This window comes from Cercospora kikuchii, assembly GCF_019650295.1.
Source record: "Cercospora kikuchii DNA, contig_00004, whole genome shotgun sequence".
Classification (NCBI taxonomy): Eukaryota; Fungi; Ascomycota; class Dothideomycetes; order Mycosphaerellales; family Mycosphaerellaceae; genus Cercospora; species Cercospora kikuchii.
The window spans coordinates 3,201,629-3,218,616 of record NW_025408585.1 but is presented as its reverse complement, the minus strand read 5'-3'; the positions used below and the strand labels follow the sequence as shown (position 1 = coordinate 3,218,616).

General features: G+C 54.1%; 4 protein-coding genes across 4 annotated transcripts; all 4 read left to right on the top strand.

Annotated features, from left to right (window-relative positions):
• Positions 1 to 227: 227 nt before the first annotated feature.
• Positions 228 to 1,186, top strand: CKM354_000748900 (uncharacterized protein; the record flags this gene model as incomplete). The annotated part of the gene is made up of 2 exons (XM_044802838.1): positions 228 to 895; positions 955 to 1,186. 2 exons carry the CDS (start codon positions 228 to 230, stop codon positions 1,184 to 1,186), a joined length of 900 nt encoding a protein of 299 aa, XP_044658773.1.
• Positions 1,187 to 2,293: 1,107 nt separating this feature from the next.
• On the top strand, positions 2,294 to 3,060 carry CKM354_000748800 (uncharacterized protein; the record flags this gene model as incomplete). Its single annotated transcript, XM_044802837.1, has 2 exons — positions 2,294 to 2,479; positions 2,551 to 3,060. The coding sequence occupies 2 exons, from the start codon at positions 2,294 to 2,296 to the stop codon at positions 3,058 to 3,060; spliced, it is 696 nt and encodes a 231-aa protein (XP_044658772.1).
• A 6,786-nt stretch (positions 3,061 to 9,846) lies between these two features.
• On the top strand, positions 9,847 to 11,564 carry CKM354_000748700 (GTPase-activating protein SST2; the record flags this gene model as incomplete). The annotated part of the gene is made up of 3 exons (XM_044802836.1): positions 9,847 to 9,909; positions 10,071 to 11,402; positions 11,457 to 11,564. The coding sequence occupies 3 exons, from the start codon at positions 9,847 to 9,849 to the stop codon at positions 11,562 to 11,564; spliced, it is 1,503 nt and encodes a 500-aa protein (XP_044658771.1).
• A 1,039-nt stretch (positions 11,565 to 12,603) lies between these two features.
• Positions 12,604 to 14,478, top strand: CKM354_000748600 (uncharacterized protein; the record flags this gene model as incomplete). Its single annotated transcript, XM_044802835.1, has 3 exons — positions 12,604 to 12,621; positions 12,673 to 12,749; positions 12,813 to 14,478. 3 exons carry the CDS (start codon positions 12,604 to 12,606, stop codon positions 14,476 to 14,478), a joined length of 1,761 nt encoding a protein of 586 aa, XP_044658770.1.
• Between the last annotated feature and the right edge of the window lie 2,510 nt (positions 14,479 to 16,988).

The window sequence follows — 16,988 nt, the reverse complement described above, 5'->3', positions numbered from 1 at the left end:
TTGCATATGCAGTGTTCAAAGCAGGTAGGTGAAGCAAATATTGAAAAACACCAAGTCACATGCGCTCGTGTTGCCTTTCGCGTCACAAAAATGTCACCTGCTACGTCATAATTCAATGTCGTGTGTTACAGAACGAAACTGCAGCGACGACTGTTCACTTCTCTCGACAAGTTCGAGCGACTGACTGAAAAACTTTTGCTCATCAACAAAGATCCAGGACAATCACCATGGCAGAAACTCACCACTTCGACGTCAACCGCCTCTTCACAGTCAAAGACTATGTCTGCGTCGTGACTGGCGGTGGCACAGGCATAGGCCTCATGGCCTCTCAAGCCCTCGCCGCCAACGGAGCAAAAGTGTACATTACTGGACGCCGCGTAGAAGCCCTCGAAAACGCCGCCAAAGCCCACAGCCCCGAGCAAGACCGCACCGGCGGGCAAATCATCCCAGTCGGCCCTTGCGACGTGACGAAGAAAGAAGACCTCCAAAAACTCGTCTCCGACATTAAATCCAAAGAATCCCACATCAACCTCCTCGTTTGCAATGCCGGCGTCTCAGGCCCCAAGGCCCCACCCGAGCATTCTGACGCTGACGATTTGAGCGCCAAACTGTGGAATGAAGAATCTGTCGAGGATTGGCAGAAGACTTATGAGACGGATGTGACCTCGGTCTACTTCACTGCTGTGGCTTTCCTTCCATTATTGCAGGCTGCCACGAAAGCCAAGGGCGGGCCTTACGAGGATTTCAGCGCGAGTGTCATCACTATCTCGTCCATGTCGGGTTTGATGAGGGACTCTCAGGGGCACTTTTCTTACAATGCTGCCAAGGGGGCAACGGTGCAGTTGAGTAAGTTGATGAGTGCGGAGTTTCAGAAGGCGAAGATTAGGGTGAACAGGTATGGTTCCCTATTTGAATACGTTCTTGACTGCTTATTGTGCTGACGTGAATCTGCAGCATTGCGCCAGGATACTTTCCCTCGGAAATGGCGGGCACGAAATCCGATGATCGTCAGAAGAGCGATTTCCGGCAAGAGAAGATCGACAAGACGGGTCATGTGCCTATGATGCGAGCAGGACGTGACGAGGAGATCGGAATGGGCGTGCTCTTCTTTGCACGCAATCATTACGTTAACGGAGAAATCCTGGCGATTGATGGTGGAGTGTTGAACGTGGTTCCAGGCCGGTAAAGCGACGGGCGACATCGAACTTGCTGGTGTGCTGGACAAGTCAGCAGTTCTGCATCTTAGGAGAACGGACGAAGTGATGATTACAGCTTTACGACACAGCAATACGGCTCAGCGAAGAAGGTCCACGGCACGAAATTGAGGATGACACGGAAAAGGAGAAATCGGGCGTGCTAAGTATTGGAGCTTGGAGGTATTTCATAGAGTAGATCCAATTCATAAAGAGATGATCCAGTGATATTCTCAGACTGCTACAGTGGACATTGCTGCTGACTATGCAATAGTTGAAATATCACTCGGCTCACGCGAACTTATCGATCAGGCCAGCGCAAAACGCAACTTGCCTTTCTAGGACAACGCAAAATGCGGCTGTCGAACGGCGATCCACCTTACAAAAGATTTTGATCGTTGACGGAATCCGAAAGATCGCGATCGAAGCGCTTTGGAGTGCAACCGAAGCTCACACACCCTCCAAGACGGGGACGAAAAGCGGGAGGCGAAAAGCACTTTCATGGTCTTCCCGCAGGATGTGTCGTACAACAGGTTCGTATTTCCCCACACGCCACCACAACACCACGGAGATCTTCCTCTTATGGTAAGAATTTGTGTAATTTGAAATGATTCGGACCGAGGTGTTGTTTCTGTCGAATGTCCTTTGATCGATACGATCTCGAAAGGTGATTTGAGATGTTGTAGGCGGACATCAGATCATTAGCTATGGAGGATTGTGTTGCTGACCAACGTTTGAGAAGCTACGAGAGGTTCTTACTTGCGATGAATGAGCAGGGCTTGGTGGCTTCGATTGAGTGCGTCGATGACTGGAGTCTGTTGACTGAGCAAGGGACGTGGCTAAAGCCACTACGACACGATCGCTAAGTTTTGTTGAAGGGAGGAGGTCGTTGTGGATGGACGGTCAGCGGCCGAGCATCGCCGTGATATGCAAGACGTGAATTGGAATTGAAATCAGAAGGTAGAGGTGTGTAGTCGATGGAGGCGTGAGTCGCTCTGCTGCGTCAGTTGAAAACGGCGATGGAGAAATATATATGAAGTTGAAAATCCGATTGTGATGAAGATGAAACACACACCAACAACGGTCTCCAATAAGTCACCATGGCTCGTCTTCTCAGTCTCGCCGCTTTCATCACCTATGTCCTGGCAGCAGCCCTCGACACTCGCCAAGCAGGTCCCGGTCTCAGGACCGACAACTATGATAGCCTCACCACCGTGCCTGCAGCGCCGCAACTATCCTTGGTTGGCCAATACAACGGTCTTGACTACAAGGGATGGACCGTAGCCGTAAGTGCAACATCCCAGCCCACATTTCCCACGAGACGACTCGTATGTTAACGTCCTTCTCCCATCAACAGCAAGGCGGCCTCCCACTACCCAATATCTGTCTCCTTGGAGACCGTCTCTGCCTCGCCACCTTCAGCTATGGCCTCAAACCGCAAAGCCCTGCCAAAATCGCCGCAACAGCTCTGGTCCAGACCATCACGCAAATCGGCCTCGTCTCTCTCCGCCCTTTCGGCACCATCTCCGCCGCGCCGTCTTCCGGTGTCAACTCCTACAATCTCATCTCATTCTACTTTGGCTGCATCGGCAACACTGGCGAGTCTCTCGTCTCCTTTTCTAGTCGCTGCACCATCAGCGTGACAGGTTTCTACACCACTGGCGTGCAAGCTCCAACGTTGAAGTTTACTTTCGTCCCGACTTCAGCTACGGAGGCGCCGTTGACGAAGGCGGTGTTGCCGGCGAGTTATTCTGCTTCTCTTGCCGGGTTGAAGAATGTGACGATTGGAATCGTGGAGGCGGATTGGACTTCTACCTTGACGATTTTGGGGATTGATGATCTGGTGCATTTGAACCGGGTGATTTGAGGGATGAGATGTTAAGGAGGAAAAAGCCGTGGTGGTGGTGGGAGTGAGAGGCAGAGGATAAAGACTGGTATCTCTGTTAGCTGACCAGAGGGATATTTTTGGGCGTTGGAAGTGTTTATGGTCGAAGTTTCGGTTACAAAGCAGTCGTTTCCGACAGTTTGCGTTGCTACGAGAAACAAATTTGAAAGTCTTGATGGAGACGAAAAGAAGGTTATTCCAGTATGTCCAAGTGTTTCTGGAGCTCGCATTATTCACTCCTGTCTTCTCACCAGGCAGCACGACGCTCACTTATCTGCGCTTGAGATGTACAGGAAACTCTTCCCTTGTGAGCTTTTTGCTTTGACCACTGCCGCTGATACGACCAGCCCATAAAAGGACCATCACGTCCAAGAGTCCGCGCAAGCCAGGGTTCAGCCATTCAAGGCTGATCTTCTGTGACAGCAGCAAGACCTGTCGTCAATCACTGAGACCTCAGATGGCGTGATGACACGTCCAAATCTGGGTTTACTCGGCAGAACAACTTGCTTGATGTTACTACCTCCTAGCGTGATGTCGAACGGGCCTTTACGACGGCGTCGAGCACGTACGTCGACTTTTGGAGCGCAGAGTAAGTGCTCAATGGTCACTCTGTCTCGCCGCAATCACATGCCATTCGGCATTTCGTCTTCGGCACGTCCGCCGACCGAGCAATCAATGGGACGTTCCCAGAAGCGTGCCGTTACGAACACCCGAGGCGTGGGCATAAGTTGACCAGGATAGTGGTGGCAAGGTGACGAAGCCTCCATTTCTCGGGCAGTCGCATGGCCGACTTTCGGTCCTTCCAAGCTCGCGAACTGTGTGCGTTCTATGATGGCAACATTAGGTCGAGGTCAACTACACGCCGGATTGGACGCACAGTCGCTTGTCACCTGATACCACCGGCAGTAAGGAGTTGAGCAGGATATGGGTAGTGTCCTCGGAAATGCTTGGAAATTCCTTGCTGCAACTAAGTGCCGTGTGTTGTTTTTGACTTGCGCGATGCTTGCTGGTTAAACTTTCATAGATGAAGGCACTGCTCGTGTCAGCACAGCACAGCACTGCATCAGCGCAATCTCTCTACGCATGCACGTTTACCCTTCGCGTGGTCTGTAACGTAAGTAGTGAGATTGTGCTGAACAAGAAGTGAAGTCATCGATGCAGAGCCGTATCTGCTTGCCCAGAACTGTTAGTCTCAGTGGATTTGAGTTGACAAGCCGGCCGGTGATCGTCGCTGCAGCGTTGTCACAACGGCATGCCGGTCTGCAACTTGCAGCAAAGGTGCTCGAGGACTTGTGCTGCTTTGGATACTTGCGGGGAATCTTCCGATGAATACCCACTGCGCTTTGCTCCATTCCCGCTTCTTGTTGATGACGGTACCAAGACTCGATAGAGCAATGATCGCCTCCTGCTGACCTTTCGGATGTTGCCCCTGCCACGACTGCAAGGAGAAGCTCCACGGTATTGATGCCCTAGACTGTTTGAAACAGTTGAGTCATTGTAGTGACCGCATATGCCAATCCTGGCGACAAAAGTCACATACGAGTGTTCAATCGCCGCAGCATCACACGTGCATAGCAGCTCCCAGCTCTCACTCCGCCGCGTGCGTGCGCGCTGGTGTCCTTCTTCAAGCTGGGATCAGGAGCGCGACCCACATGAACCCACGGGGAAGCTTGGGCAATATCACAAGCCTCGCAGTGCAGCACTTTTGAGGCATGTGTGCCGACGGAGCAGTCTCCAGATGGGCTTTCTTGCTCAGCTGCTGCGAATGTAACCCTGGTGTAAGATATGAAACACGCGTTGAATGATCGCAAACCGCTCTAAGCCAGTGAAGCGCAGGTGAAAGGAATTGGGCTCGGACATATCGCAGGAGCGAGAGTGAGGTCCGGAGGTCTAATAGAGTGAGCTCACAGCTGGAAGTTCGTTGCATGATGCTGATTGGCTCTGCGACCACGTTACACGCAGCGACTTTGATTGATATGTCGACTGAACATTGCTGCGGCAAAGTGGTGTATATCAGAAAGCGGATGATAGTCAGCCACCATGCAGTCGTGCTGCCGAATGAGATCGGAGAGCTCTGAGAGGAACAAAAAGGTTGCCTGGTAGCGAGCTTCGGATTTGCTGCTCTTCTTGGCCGCCACGAGGGAGGTACATAGCTGATCAAATCACGAGACATCTCGCTTCGACGCGTGGTGAGCATGTGGTGGGTGCAAGCTTTCTCCAGCGTGGTTGATTGTTGGCCGGCTCGCAAGCGCTAGCTGGAAAGTGATATGATCCTCGACGGCTGCGCAGCAACCTCAGCTGACCGGTTCAGCTCGTGTATACAAACCCTGAGATGGCATGGACAGGAGGATCATCCAGGACATTTCAAATGATCGATCCGCACATTGGGCAGTCTTCGCTGCCGGACGGCCACGGCATCGTATCATGTAAGACTGGTGACTTGTGCCTCTGTGACGGGCGGCACTTCGTATGATGAGGGCATTTGAGTCAGATCTTGGTGAGATTTCGCAATGCGGCCGACGCGATCTCTCACTCTGCACCTCGTGGCCTGCTGGGATCAAGTCGGTCGCTTGCATGCTTCTTCTCGGTCCAAGGCCGGGCCGGTGAGCGCGACAGGCTGCCGAATGTCTGTCTCGCGTTAACGGGCGCCTCGGCTAGGGTCTTCGAAACGCGTGAAATCGCATGTGCAGAGCTGTGCGCCTGCGTGGCGGCACGTCTTCCATGGACATTGGTCGCTCTTCTGGAGCGTTGTGGTGCGGCGCCACGACGCTTCACGAAAAGGTATGCGTTCGGCAACCTGCCGGCAGGCCAGCACGGCAAGATGCGAAGCCAGGGCATTCGGACGATTCGGCCGCGGCGACATGAAGCAGCACTGTCACCGTCAGCCCGATTGAGCCTGGCATGGCAAAAGCGTATCCAGTGCGAACCAGCTTTGCCGCGCGCAGGAAGCCGACGGTGAGAGGAGAGGAGCTCGTTTGGGTTCTTCGTGAGCACCACGTGGCGAGCATGGGCAGAATCTCACGGCTCCATTCAATCTGCGACGCGGGATCGCAAAGGGTGATGAATTGCGGCCGGGGACATGAGCAGCGCGGTCCACTCGCAGCTCCACCGAACAGGCTAGGACCTGCCAACCTCGGTATGGCGCTCAGCGAGCGAACAATCGTCTGGTTAAGGTCACTCCTTGGCTTGACGATGGCGTCTCGTAGCGCTTCGACGACACGTGGCATAGACAGCCGACGTCAGATAGACTCGACTCTGCTGCAAGCCACGACTGGGGCAAGCCGCGCGCAAGACGAATTTTCTGCCTCCGATGCCTGTCGCTCTGCACGATAACAAGTGCGCTCGCGTCGCGAGCCGGAGCCATTGGCGGCAGCGGCAGGCTTGATGAGGACGGGTCGATGTTGAAGGGGACAAGCAGCAGCAGCAGCAGCAGCAGCAGCAGACTTTTGCCGACGCAAATAATTCTGCCGTCGAGGCTGCAGCGCCTTTGCCGCAGACTCCCTCCGAGCCCTGCTGCTGCCGTTGGGGGCATGTCTGGTCTGGTCTGGTCTGGCGAGCAGAAGTGCCGTCTGTTTCACTATTTTTGGTTGATGGCAGAACCTTACACCGCAACGGCCATCATCGTATGTTCCACCGGCAAACTGCACCGCACGAGGGCAGGCAGCAGAGAAATTTCCGACCGGCTACCAATGCAGTGGCAGCTTGGGAGTTGTGCTCCTGTCCTGCTGCAGTTTCGCGGACATGCTCGCCCGCGAGTCATGCTGCTGTGACCAGTCGGACTGCAAAATCCACGTTGTCGGTGCTTTCGGACTGCCTGGATGAAGTTTAGCACGCATGGCGGGATGCGGGAGGCTGCATCCCAATCTGATGAAGACACGAGGTGGTAGGGATTTTTCTTTTTCCTCTCGGCGCAAGCATGCCCGCGTATGTTGTGACACACCGCTGATGAGTGCGAGCAAAACTGTCCAACACGCTCCGGAGAGGCACCGATAGACGCGCACAGTCCTGTGCGCGAAGGTGCGATGTCGGGCAAGCCAAATCGCAGACAGCCACCACGCACACAACCATTCTCACCTTCCCGATCCGTCTATACGGTGAGCTTGGCAAACAAAAAGACCAATGCCACCTTCACCGCGCTTGGCCATCTGCAGCAGTAGTAAAATGAGCCGCCGCTACGTCAAAAGCTGGGCTCACGTGTCGACAAGCGCACAGGTGGAGTCCCGCCGGCACGGTCGAGCGAAAGCTTTTTGAACAAAATCCTTCTGACTCGTTACATAACGTCGATCTATATCGGAAGTGTGGCTTCCAGGCCAGAAGGTCAGCAAATTCGAATGGCCTTCTAGCGGCGTCGATCATGCACCGACACGGCTAAGTCGGCCAGCGGCGATGCTACAATATTGCAAGACGGCTGACAAGTTTTCGAACGAATGCAGATCGCGATGCTGGCCGGACAGCGAATGCGTTCGACGAATACGTTGAGTGTGGTATCGACGCAAGGCAGTCGGATCGACCAAACACAGAATATGCAGACATGACGGTTTCGAGTACGCCACGCCGGGCTTGCAGCGCGTGAAGTACCACGTGGAAGCCTCCTCGAAAGCATAAATTTTAAACAGCCCATGGCCAAAAGTCGAATTACAGGTGCGATTGTGCATTGAAAGTATTCTTTGCCGACGGTGTGTCAAGCTGTTGGACGCCATGAGGGGATGATGGAATTGACAGGAGTCGAGAACTTGCTCCTTTCTGCGACGCAGCCGGGCTCTCACAGCGTGCTGAGTGTTTTTCCATGGGACTGATGCTGCATGCAGAGGTGAGCTCTCCCATTCCATTTCCAACACACTTTGAACGAGCGTGAACTCTGCACAGATCACGGTAGGCCCAGAAATTTCACTGTACGGGACCGTCGAGCCCAATGGCAGTCGTTAGTCATACCGCGAAAAGGTCGTAGTAATAGCTCTCAAGGCAGTGTCCCATTACCATTTGCAACAAGCTCGCCGATGGAAACTCTCGGGCATGGGTGCCACATTCCACTGTCAGTAACCAAGCTCATGCGTGCGCAGAGATCGATTCGACCTGAGCATAAGGGCGAGTCATCATGCAGCGATCTCACTTGCAAACAACGTGTCGCCCGTGTCAGGCACTGGGCGACATGCATAACCATGTGTGCCAGACGGCCCAGGTGCATCAGGAATGTGTCGCCATGTGGACACAGCCTTGCCGCGCCAACGCTTTCGTTCAACAGATGCCTTGGGCAGCGGGCAGCTAGAGCAGACGGAACAGGCAGTGAGAGTGTGAGACAAAGAAAAGGCTGACGGATCCCAGCGCTCAGCGTGGCCGACGGCGAGGGATGCCGGACCCCATGCGCATGGCCAGAGTACGTAGTTCTGAACAATGCCTGCGCGCATGGTGAAACGCGTGGGCAGACAGGACTGAGCATGGTGCTGCCGTGAGCGTGAGACGGGCGCCTGGCCGCAGACAACATGCCGTCACGAGCATCGCGATCAGGAGAGCGGCTGTCTCTCTCAGCAGCAGGTCTGCCGCCCGTCCCGCCGCAGCGGGCGGAGGTGGAGGAGTAGTGAGACAGGCAGAGGAGGGCAGACCAGACTCAGCAGAGTGATGCAGCGAACTCGCCGGCGCGCGTGATCTGGCGGAGTGCGTGGTCGTCGCGGGCGCAGCAGTATAGCAGCATGGGCATTCGCATCAGCATCAGCAGAGCAGCATATCAGTAGTGAGAGTGAGTGCACGAGAGAGGCAGTGAGTGCTTGGCCGCCGACGCTGCAGGCCCGACGCAGACGCACGCGACGACGCCGGGGCATTCGTCCCAGGCGTTGTTTGCGGCAGACTCGCAGACGGCGCCCCTGGTCCTTCGTGGTGCGGTGGTGGGCGCAGGCCGGTGGAACCGCATTGGTCACTGGCCACGAGTTATCCTGGCGCTGCCGGGCGGCCAGTGCGCAGCGATCAGCACGAGATGACCGCGCCAGGTTTGGTGCCAGCACTGGGGTCATAGCACCAAGCACGCTTTCGCTGCTCGACGGCCTACCCTAGTCGCCATCTCCCGGCCCACTCATCTGCGACTGCGTACAAGACTGCCATGCCGTCCGCCGCTCCAGCGGCATAGCCATATCCTGCGCACATACACCTCCGGCCAGATCCCGCATTCCATACCACGCCCATTCCACACCCAGCCAAGCCCCACGACGTGCTCGCCACGAGTCACTCGCATGCGCCCTTCCTGACGTAGCACTGCCGTTGCGTCGCCTGCGACTCTGCCCGCAGCCCTCACAACACACATTCACCGAGCTGCCCATTCGGCGCTTCCCTATTCCAGGCGAACGTACATCGACGTTCGTCCCATATCCTACGACCGATAGCACCATTGCGACTGTCGACGAGGTGGATTCTCGACAGCAACAACCCGTCCCGTCGAGCGTCAAGAGCAAGGCTCACTCCCGCCTGGCTTCCTTCAGCCGCCAGCGACTTCTCGGCATCGTACAGCCGATTGAGGTTCGGCCACAAGGCGAGACACTCCCAGAAGTGCCTGTCTCGCCTTCAGACGCGGGCTCTCAAGACAGGCGTTCCGACGCATCGACGCGGTCTAACGCATCGTCTGAGACAGCGCTCACCGACCATTCCTCGGCGAATATAAAGGCTGCCAACGACAGGCCGAGCCGCGAGTCCGTAGTGACGTGGAGAGAGCGAGGACAGTCTGAGGACAGCGAGTATCAAGACACCGAAGCATACGAGCGCATTTTGCGCCGAAGTCCACGCATGATGCATCAAACATCATCCAAGCTGCTCAAGATGACGGGCGACGATCAGCCGTACACGAGGGTATGTTGTTTCCTCACTATTCCATGTGGCTTCCTCTCACGTCGATTTATTTGTTTACCCAATGCCTCCCCTGGGCCGTCATTTGCCACCGCACCTCATCTTAACACCACGCTCTTTCAGCACATGAAGCACTCAAGATGCAAGACTTACCATTCGTGCAGGATTTCAAAGATCTTTTCGCGACATTAATCGTCAGTTTGCCATTGACACCACACCGTGTCCGCTTTTCAAAATACCCACACACTTTCACTACCGAGGAAGCCATCACAAATCTGGGGTCACTAAAGTTTTCTCAATCGAATCGAATGCCAGACCCGAAAGCACCTGACAGGATAGTGACAACAACGACCACGACCACATTTTCCATGGCTCGCGAAATGGCTCGTGCGACTTGTGCACGGTTCTTGGAGGCCAGGATGATCGAGTCGGTGGATGGCAGGACAGATTTCAGTTCTAGAAGTTCGGTATGGCAGCTGACACCGAAGGGCATGCACCTTCTCTCGCGTTTCTGTCAAAGAAATGGCATTCATCAGCGACATGTCAACGAACTCCTGGATTCTCCACGCAACGTGATGAACCTTGTCATCCTCGAGCGCGATCCCGAGACTGACGAGATTGTGCACGATGCCGATACGATCAACGTCCTCTTCCGAAGATTCGCTGGTGATACAGGACCAAACATCAAATCAGAGCACTCGTCATCGGATTCGGACTCATTGAACGATTACGCGACAGGGCTCGTGGGCGTGAGGATGGAGCGAGCAAAGAGCTCGCGCAAAGACCAGACAGCCTACTACGCTTTCACTGGCAAGGCGGCATTCGACTGGCTAATGGACTGCACGACCACAGTCAACAAGCGTGAAGGCTTCACTCTTGCCAATCTGTTCATGACAACCGGGCTCGTGGAGCCGTTCGGAGAAGAACGCGGCGCACAGAATGGCGCCGGTCACCGCTTCGCAGCATCGAGACACGTCAAATATGCTGTCACCCTGAAGGGCATGCAAGTAGCTGGTTGGGTACCAACTCCGGCGACGTCCTCCCATGGAGAGACTGCGACCGGCGCTGCCCGCCCGAACGGCTCCAGCATGCCGGTCCGCGACTCGAACACCAATCGCATGACGGTCATCATCCGCGATCCTGCTCTGCGTTTACTATTCAGAGAGTATCTGCGCGAGACACACTGCGAGGAGAATTTGTCGTTTTACACTGAAGTCAAGTCCTTCCTGGATGACTACCAGCGGGCTAAGCGCGGCTCTTCGATACCACGGCCTGACGTTATCAGGGAAACCCTCGCATCGGCCTATTCGCTTTACAATGCCTTCCTTGCACCCGGTTCACCCTGCGAGCTCAACATTGATCACAACTTACGGAATGCGCTCGCTGCTCGCATGACTCGCGCAGTCGGCGAGGATGAGCAGATGATTCGCAGCCTGGACGAAGTGGCAGATCTCTTCGATCAGGCTCAAAGCAGCGTGTTCAAGCTGATGGCTAGCGTGAGTTTGAATTTCGTTCTTCGTATAGGCAGAAGTGCGTGCTAACATGACCAGGATTCCGTACCTAAATTCTTTCGGGAGCCAAAATATGCCGCAGTCCTCAAAGAGCGAAACTTGGAGCACATGATCTCCAAATTTGCAGCTGCGAACGTGTCCGGATAGGTCCTGGGCCCTCAAGATCCGCAATTGCCACTATCTCGGTCATCTGATCAATAATGACCATCATGACGATGAACATTTCCCATCGGATCGAGCGTGTCAGCTCTCGGGTGGACAGCCGCGTGCTGCAGCGTGCCCGACACGTGCCATGACGAGCTGCAGGAGTCGCCTCACATCCTGGCACACGACAGGGCGAATTTGCCGGGCTGCGCATTGCGTGGCATACGCAAAGCTTACCTCCACATTTGGCAACCTCCTGAGAATCTACCTTTCACAACATCCGGAATCTTATACCAGATGGGAGCTTGGACTAATGAAGTCTATGCATGCGCAACAGGTTTTGCATGAAAAGTGCGGCTGCCTGCGGTTGCACCGATCTAGGCCTCTGATCACTACATGGATTGGATTACGCTCGTACGTCTCTCTACATCTTTGGCTACAATCAGCAAGCGATCGGCGTTTTGGGAATTGTCTGAGATACCATTGCTACTCATGAGCTACGCATCCGGGGAATGCGCAGGCTGTTATTGTTTGACAAGCATTGCGACGGGCGTCCTTCAATCTAGCGAGGAAGGAACGAAATATGATGGGCCCCTGATCTCTTTATCTCTTTACGTGGAGCAACGACTTCTCTCGGCTTTGGATGAGCAGAGCACGCGGTTGGGATAATAGAGCAGATGGTTCTGCTATGACTGGGACGCTCTCGAGCTCTCTCTATTGAGCTTTTGTATAGTATAACTCTTCAACCAAACAATTGAATCGACACTAGAAAGATCTGACTAATAACTATGAACTTGTCTCTGAATCCCTTCTACTGATGAAGTGTCACTCGCTGTGGTGTTGAATTAATGGTCTGTGAGTGCGGCGTGATTGGTTCCTCAGGCGACCCGTCGCGGACTTTGGTGTTTATCGCGTCGGCGCGTGCTTTGACGTCGCGTCACTCTACTTGACTAGTGTCTGCCGAACTACACATTGTCTGCCTAAACAGCACTTGGTCTTCTTCAGCATCTTGCATTGCGGTCGGCGTTGGATTTGTACAGCCATGGGTGGCCCTCCAGGAGTATCGTCTCCTCTGCAGCAATACCAGCAATCACCCGCTAACACTTCGCAGTCACAAGCAGTTCCGCTGCCCACCAATCTACCTTTCCGCATTGTCTCCAAGACAATTGGTTCCGGCGCATATGCCTCGTACGTCCATGCATTCTTGTAACGTCAGACGCGACACACAAGTTCTGACTCTCACGCCAATAGCATCCGCAAAGCCATCCCTCCGCACTCCTCCGGGCCCGTCATCGCCGTCAAGTTCATCAACAAAGACCACGCCTTCCGCGCCGGACGACTCCGCCCCCGCCAGCTTCAAATCGAGCTTTCCCTCCATGCCCACGTTTCTCCGCACCAAAACATCATTCGCTACATCCGACATGGTGAAGATCCTGCTTGGGTCTGGCTGGCACTCGAGCTCGCTGAAGGCGGCGACCTGTTCGACAAGATCGAAGCAGACGCAGGAGTGGGCGAAGACGTGGCGCATTTCTACTTTACTCAACTCATCTCTGCGATTGCGTGGTGTCATGGAAAGGGCGTTGCGCATCGAGATATCAAACCCGAGAACATGCTATTGAGCGGAGAAGGTGATCTCAAACTCGCGGATTTTGGACTCGCGACGCAATTTCTGGAACTCAAGAGTGGGAAGCGGAAGACTTGCGGGATGGTGTGTGGGAGTCCGCCGTATATTGCACCGGAGATCATCGATGTGGGGAAACAAAATCAGAAGAGAAAGAATCGGGAAGAGGATAAGGTGGGATATGACCCTGCCATTGCGGATGTGTGGTCTTGTGCCATTGTGCTGTTTGTCTTGTTGGTGGGAAACACGCCTTGGGACAGCCCTGTCATGGAGGACAGTTACGAATATCACGAGTATGTTACGACAAAAGGAAGGACAACGGATGAACTATGGGGGAATGTCCCTCCGGAGGCATTGAGTTTGGTACGGGGCATGTTGAATATTGAGCCCGAGGCGAGGTTCTCGTTGGAGTCGGTGAGGAAACACCCTTGGTTTACGAGGAGTAATCATCATTTGAACTCGAAGGGAAGGGCGAAGGATCCGATTGGTTTGGCGACCCAAATGATGGAGTCATTGAAGGTGGACTTCTCAGCCGACGTGCAGAGCAGTCAGCGAAGGAGACCGGGTACTGGAGGGCAGACTGCGGCAAGTCAAGGGGATGCCATGGATGTCGACAGCAGACAGGATCCGAGATGGGCCCAATTCGCTTCGACACAGCCAGAGACGCCTTTAGGTGATGCCTCTGCCTTCGACTGGGAAGCTCCGCCCCGCGTGGGCGCTGGAAATGGAATCTCGGCTTCACAACCACAAACGAATCACGACCGGACTGCAGCTGTGGCAGCGCATACTTCAATCGCGGCACGAAACGGACAAGTGATGGCTACAGACCTTCACGACTTGTTCTCCGAGGACCCCTCGATGAGTCAATTCTCCGCAACTCCCTCCGTCCCTTTGACTCTCACGCAAGCTGCGCGGCAGTTCAAGGATATTGTGCCGTCGCACTCTCTCGCACGCTTTATCTCCGTGCTTTCATTCAGTCAGCTCCTGCCCATGATAATGGATGCCCTTCATCGGCTGAACATCCCTGTTGCACCTCCTGCGGCCTCTGCGATGGAGGGCAAGGAAGATATAGTCAGCATATGGGTCAAGACACTGGATGCGAATAAGATGCCGATTCAAGGACAAGTCGTTGTCGAGAGGATCCGTGTTGGTGGAACGGCAACTGGAGCTGGCGCCGTGGAAGTTCTGGAGACCAGATTCTTGAAGCTGAAGGGCGATCCCCTGGGTTGGAGAAGACTGTTCAAACAGGTGGCAGTACTTTGTAAAGATGGCATTGTCGGTGCCGGACAGCAATAGTGCACGAGGGACGTCGATGAATTGCATGATTATCACGATAGAGGGTTGCAAGAGGATAGAACTGAACTCTTGGATGGACAGTACTGCATGTAGGATATGATACCCGGGGTATGAGAACGGCATTGAACTGTAGGCGCCTCACGCTGCCTTCGTCAACTTCTTGGTGCTTGTTAGGACGTACGACAACGAAACATCGCGGCCGCGCCAAGTTCTGACTCTGCAATCCGCGGACTTTTGGACACGGATGAAATACCAGTGTACCAATACATACGACGTTCTTCCTGTGACCCCGAGTTCTCCCATCGGACAGATTGAGCCGCATCGTCACCCACCGGGGCACGAAGTCCATTGCGGCCGCAAGCAAGTTCTGACTCTTGGTGTTACGGACGCATTGCCTACGTACCAGTGCACATGACGTTCTTCCTATGGCGCCGAGGTAGACGTATCCGAATCTCATCTCGCGTCCGAATCATCCAGGTACGCTCCGGGCCCGCGGTTTGCCCGAGCCGATCGGAACTCTTTGGTATTGAAGTACCATCACAAACGAGTATCCGATCATCCGTAAGGGGCAGTCAAAGTTCCTGAGTAACTCTCTGCATAGAGTTCGTGGACTCGTGTCCCTTCCTTGTTTGTAATTTGGGCTCCTGCTTTGGGCCAATGCTCTGCCGAACAGGCAGCTTCTTTCAAGCTTCTGACTTCACCGCCATCGTCACGAGGAAGCATGCTTTGAATGACGAAGTCAGAAAAGGACGAATCTGAACTCACGAGCTCAGGCGTCCGGGATCGCGATTCCATGTGGCTCAACGTGTTGCGTTGGTTGAGCGATTCGGGGAAGTCTCGTGGGAGAAACCCCATGGCTGTTTAGGATGCTCCCTCGGCATTGGAACAATGATTGCGAGCATAGTGTCTATCGTACTCAGTGTCATCAGATCCTCTGGTGTGAGAATGAGAAAGGACAACAGTAAGCTCATTGCGGTCCGACTTCTTGCGCACTACTCAGCTTGAAGCTCACCAAAATCAAATCGACTAAGCCTCGGCGCTGACGACTTCACTACTCAGCAGTACACACAAGTCTTGTCCCAACTAAGACCTCACCGCCCCTATGCTATCATCGCGCGCGGAAGGGATCGCAGGAATCTCAGACCACATTTTCTGCTCGGTCCCGTTGCATGTTCAGTATCCGAACTCTCGAAGAATTGACTTTTCGACTCCTCCACATCTGACAGCAGGCATACCTTTCCTTGCATCCTTGCAAGAAACGTGCTCTTGAGTACATCGGATGACAGGCCTACATGCTGGCCTGGTTGACGTAGCGATACGTGCGCACAGATTATCGCAAGGAGTGAAGATCGTGGTTTGTCAACTATGCCAAGCAGAGGTCTGAGATCTGCCTGCCAGCTATATTTGACCTCTACTGATACCACATGGCCCTGCGGGTTGTGGACTGGAATACTGGTCAGACTGACATGGTTTGTATCACGGTCTCTCGAGAGATAGCGCTCAACGGAATGGAAGTCTTCGATGCTGACATGAGAAAGGTACCTGTCAAGGTCTTCGCTGGACGCCCAATCCTCATTCGCACAATCGTTCCTGGTCATGTATACATGTACTGGCCCACGAGTCGATAGCGGCCTACAAGCATCGTTGCCCGCTCCGCTCCGCTCATTGCTCACGCAGGACCGTTTCGGACCGCTCCAGAGCAGCCGCAATCCAAGGGAACTGCTGACCCTGCCGCCGCCCCTTTCCTTCCCGCCACCAGCGCAGGACCCCAGGGCATACATTCTACATTCACGCTTCCTACCGGCCTAGCAGATGTCTACCTTGACAACTGTCTTGAACGAATGCGGAGACAATGCGGATACGTTCTGAAACACACAGCAAACCTTGCCAGACTCGTTACGGACAGTAACCACACGGGCTGGAAGTATCGAGAGTACAGTGCAAACCCATCATCATGACGCTGTTCACTCATCACCATGTAACTTGACTTTCTCTACAATTTTCTATTGCCGCGAGCAAGGAGTAGTTGAGTTTCATGAGACGTTGTGAAGAAATCTCTTGGCGTAAGTCTCTAATTTGAGAAATGCTAGTCCTGTAATCTGGGTTTCATGATATGCTTCGTGCTTGGTGGTGGCGAACTCTCGAGGCTGAAATCGATAATCACTGGAAATCGATATCCGCGCTTCGCGGCTTACAAGTGTAGAGAAGAGTACGTATCCGCGACCGGGTCAGACATTCCCCTTCAGGACAGCATGAGAAGAGTCGGCAAAGCCCGTCTGGTCTGTAGATCTCTGCATTGACCGACTTCCACTTACATTTCACCTACCACGCTATCACTTCATCACACCTCATGCATCTGATCTCATCTCAGACCGCGAGTACCTCTCACGTTGTCTCCTAAACATTGCCAGAAAGAATTCTCCGATCTCACAAGTCAGACTCATGCAAGGACTAGGCTCTTCCGATCATTTTGCTACCGTATCCTCGTACCCTCATCTCCAATGCTGTCA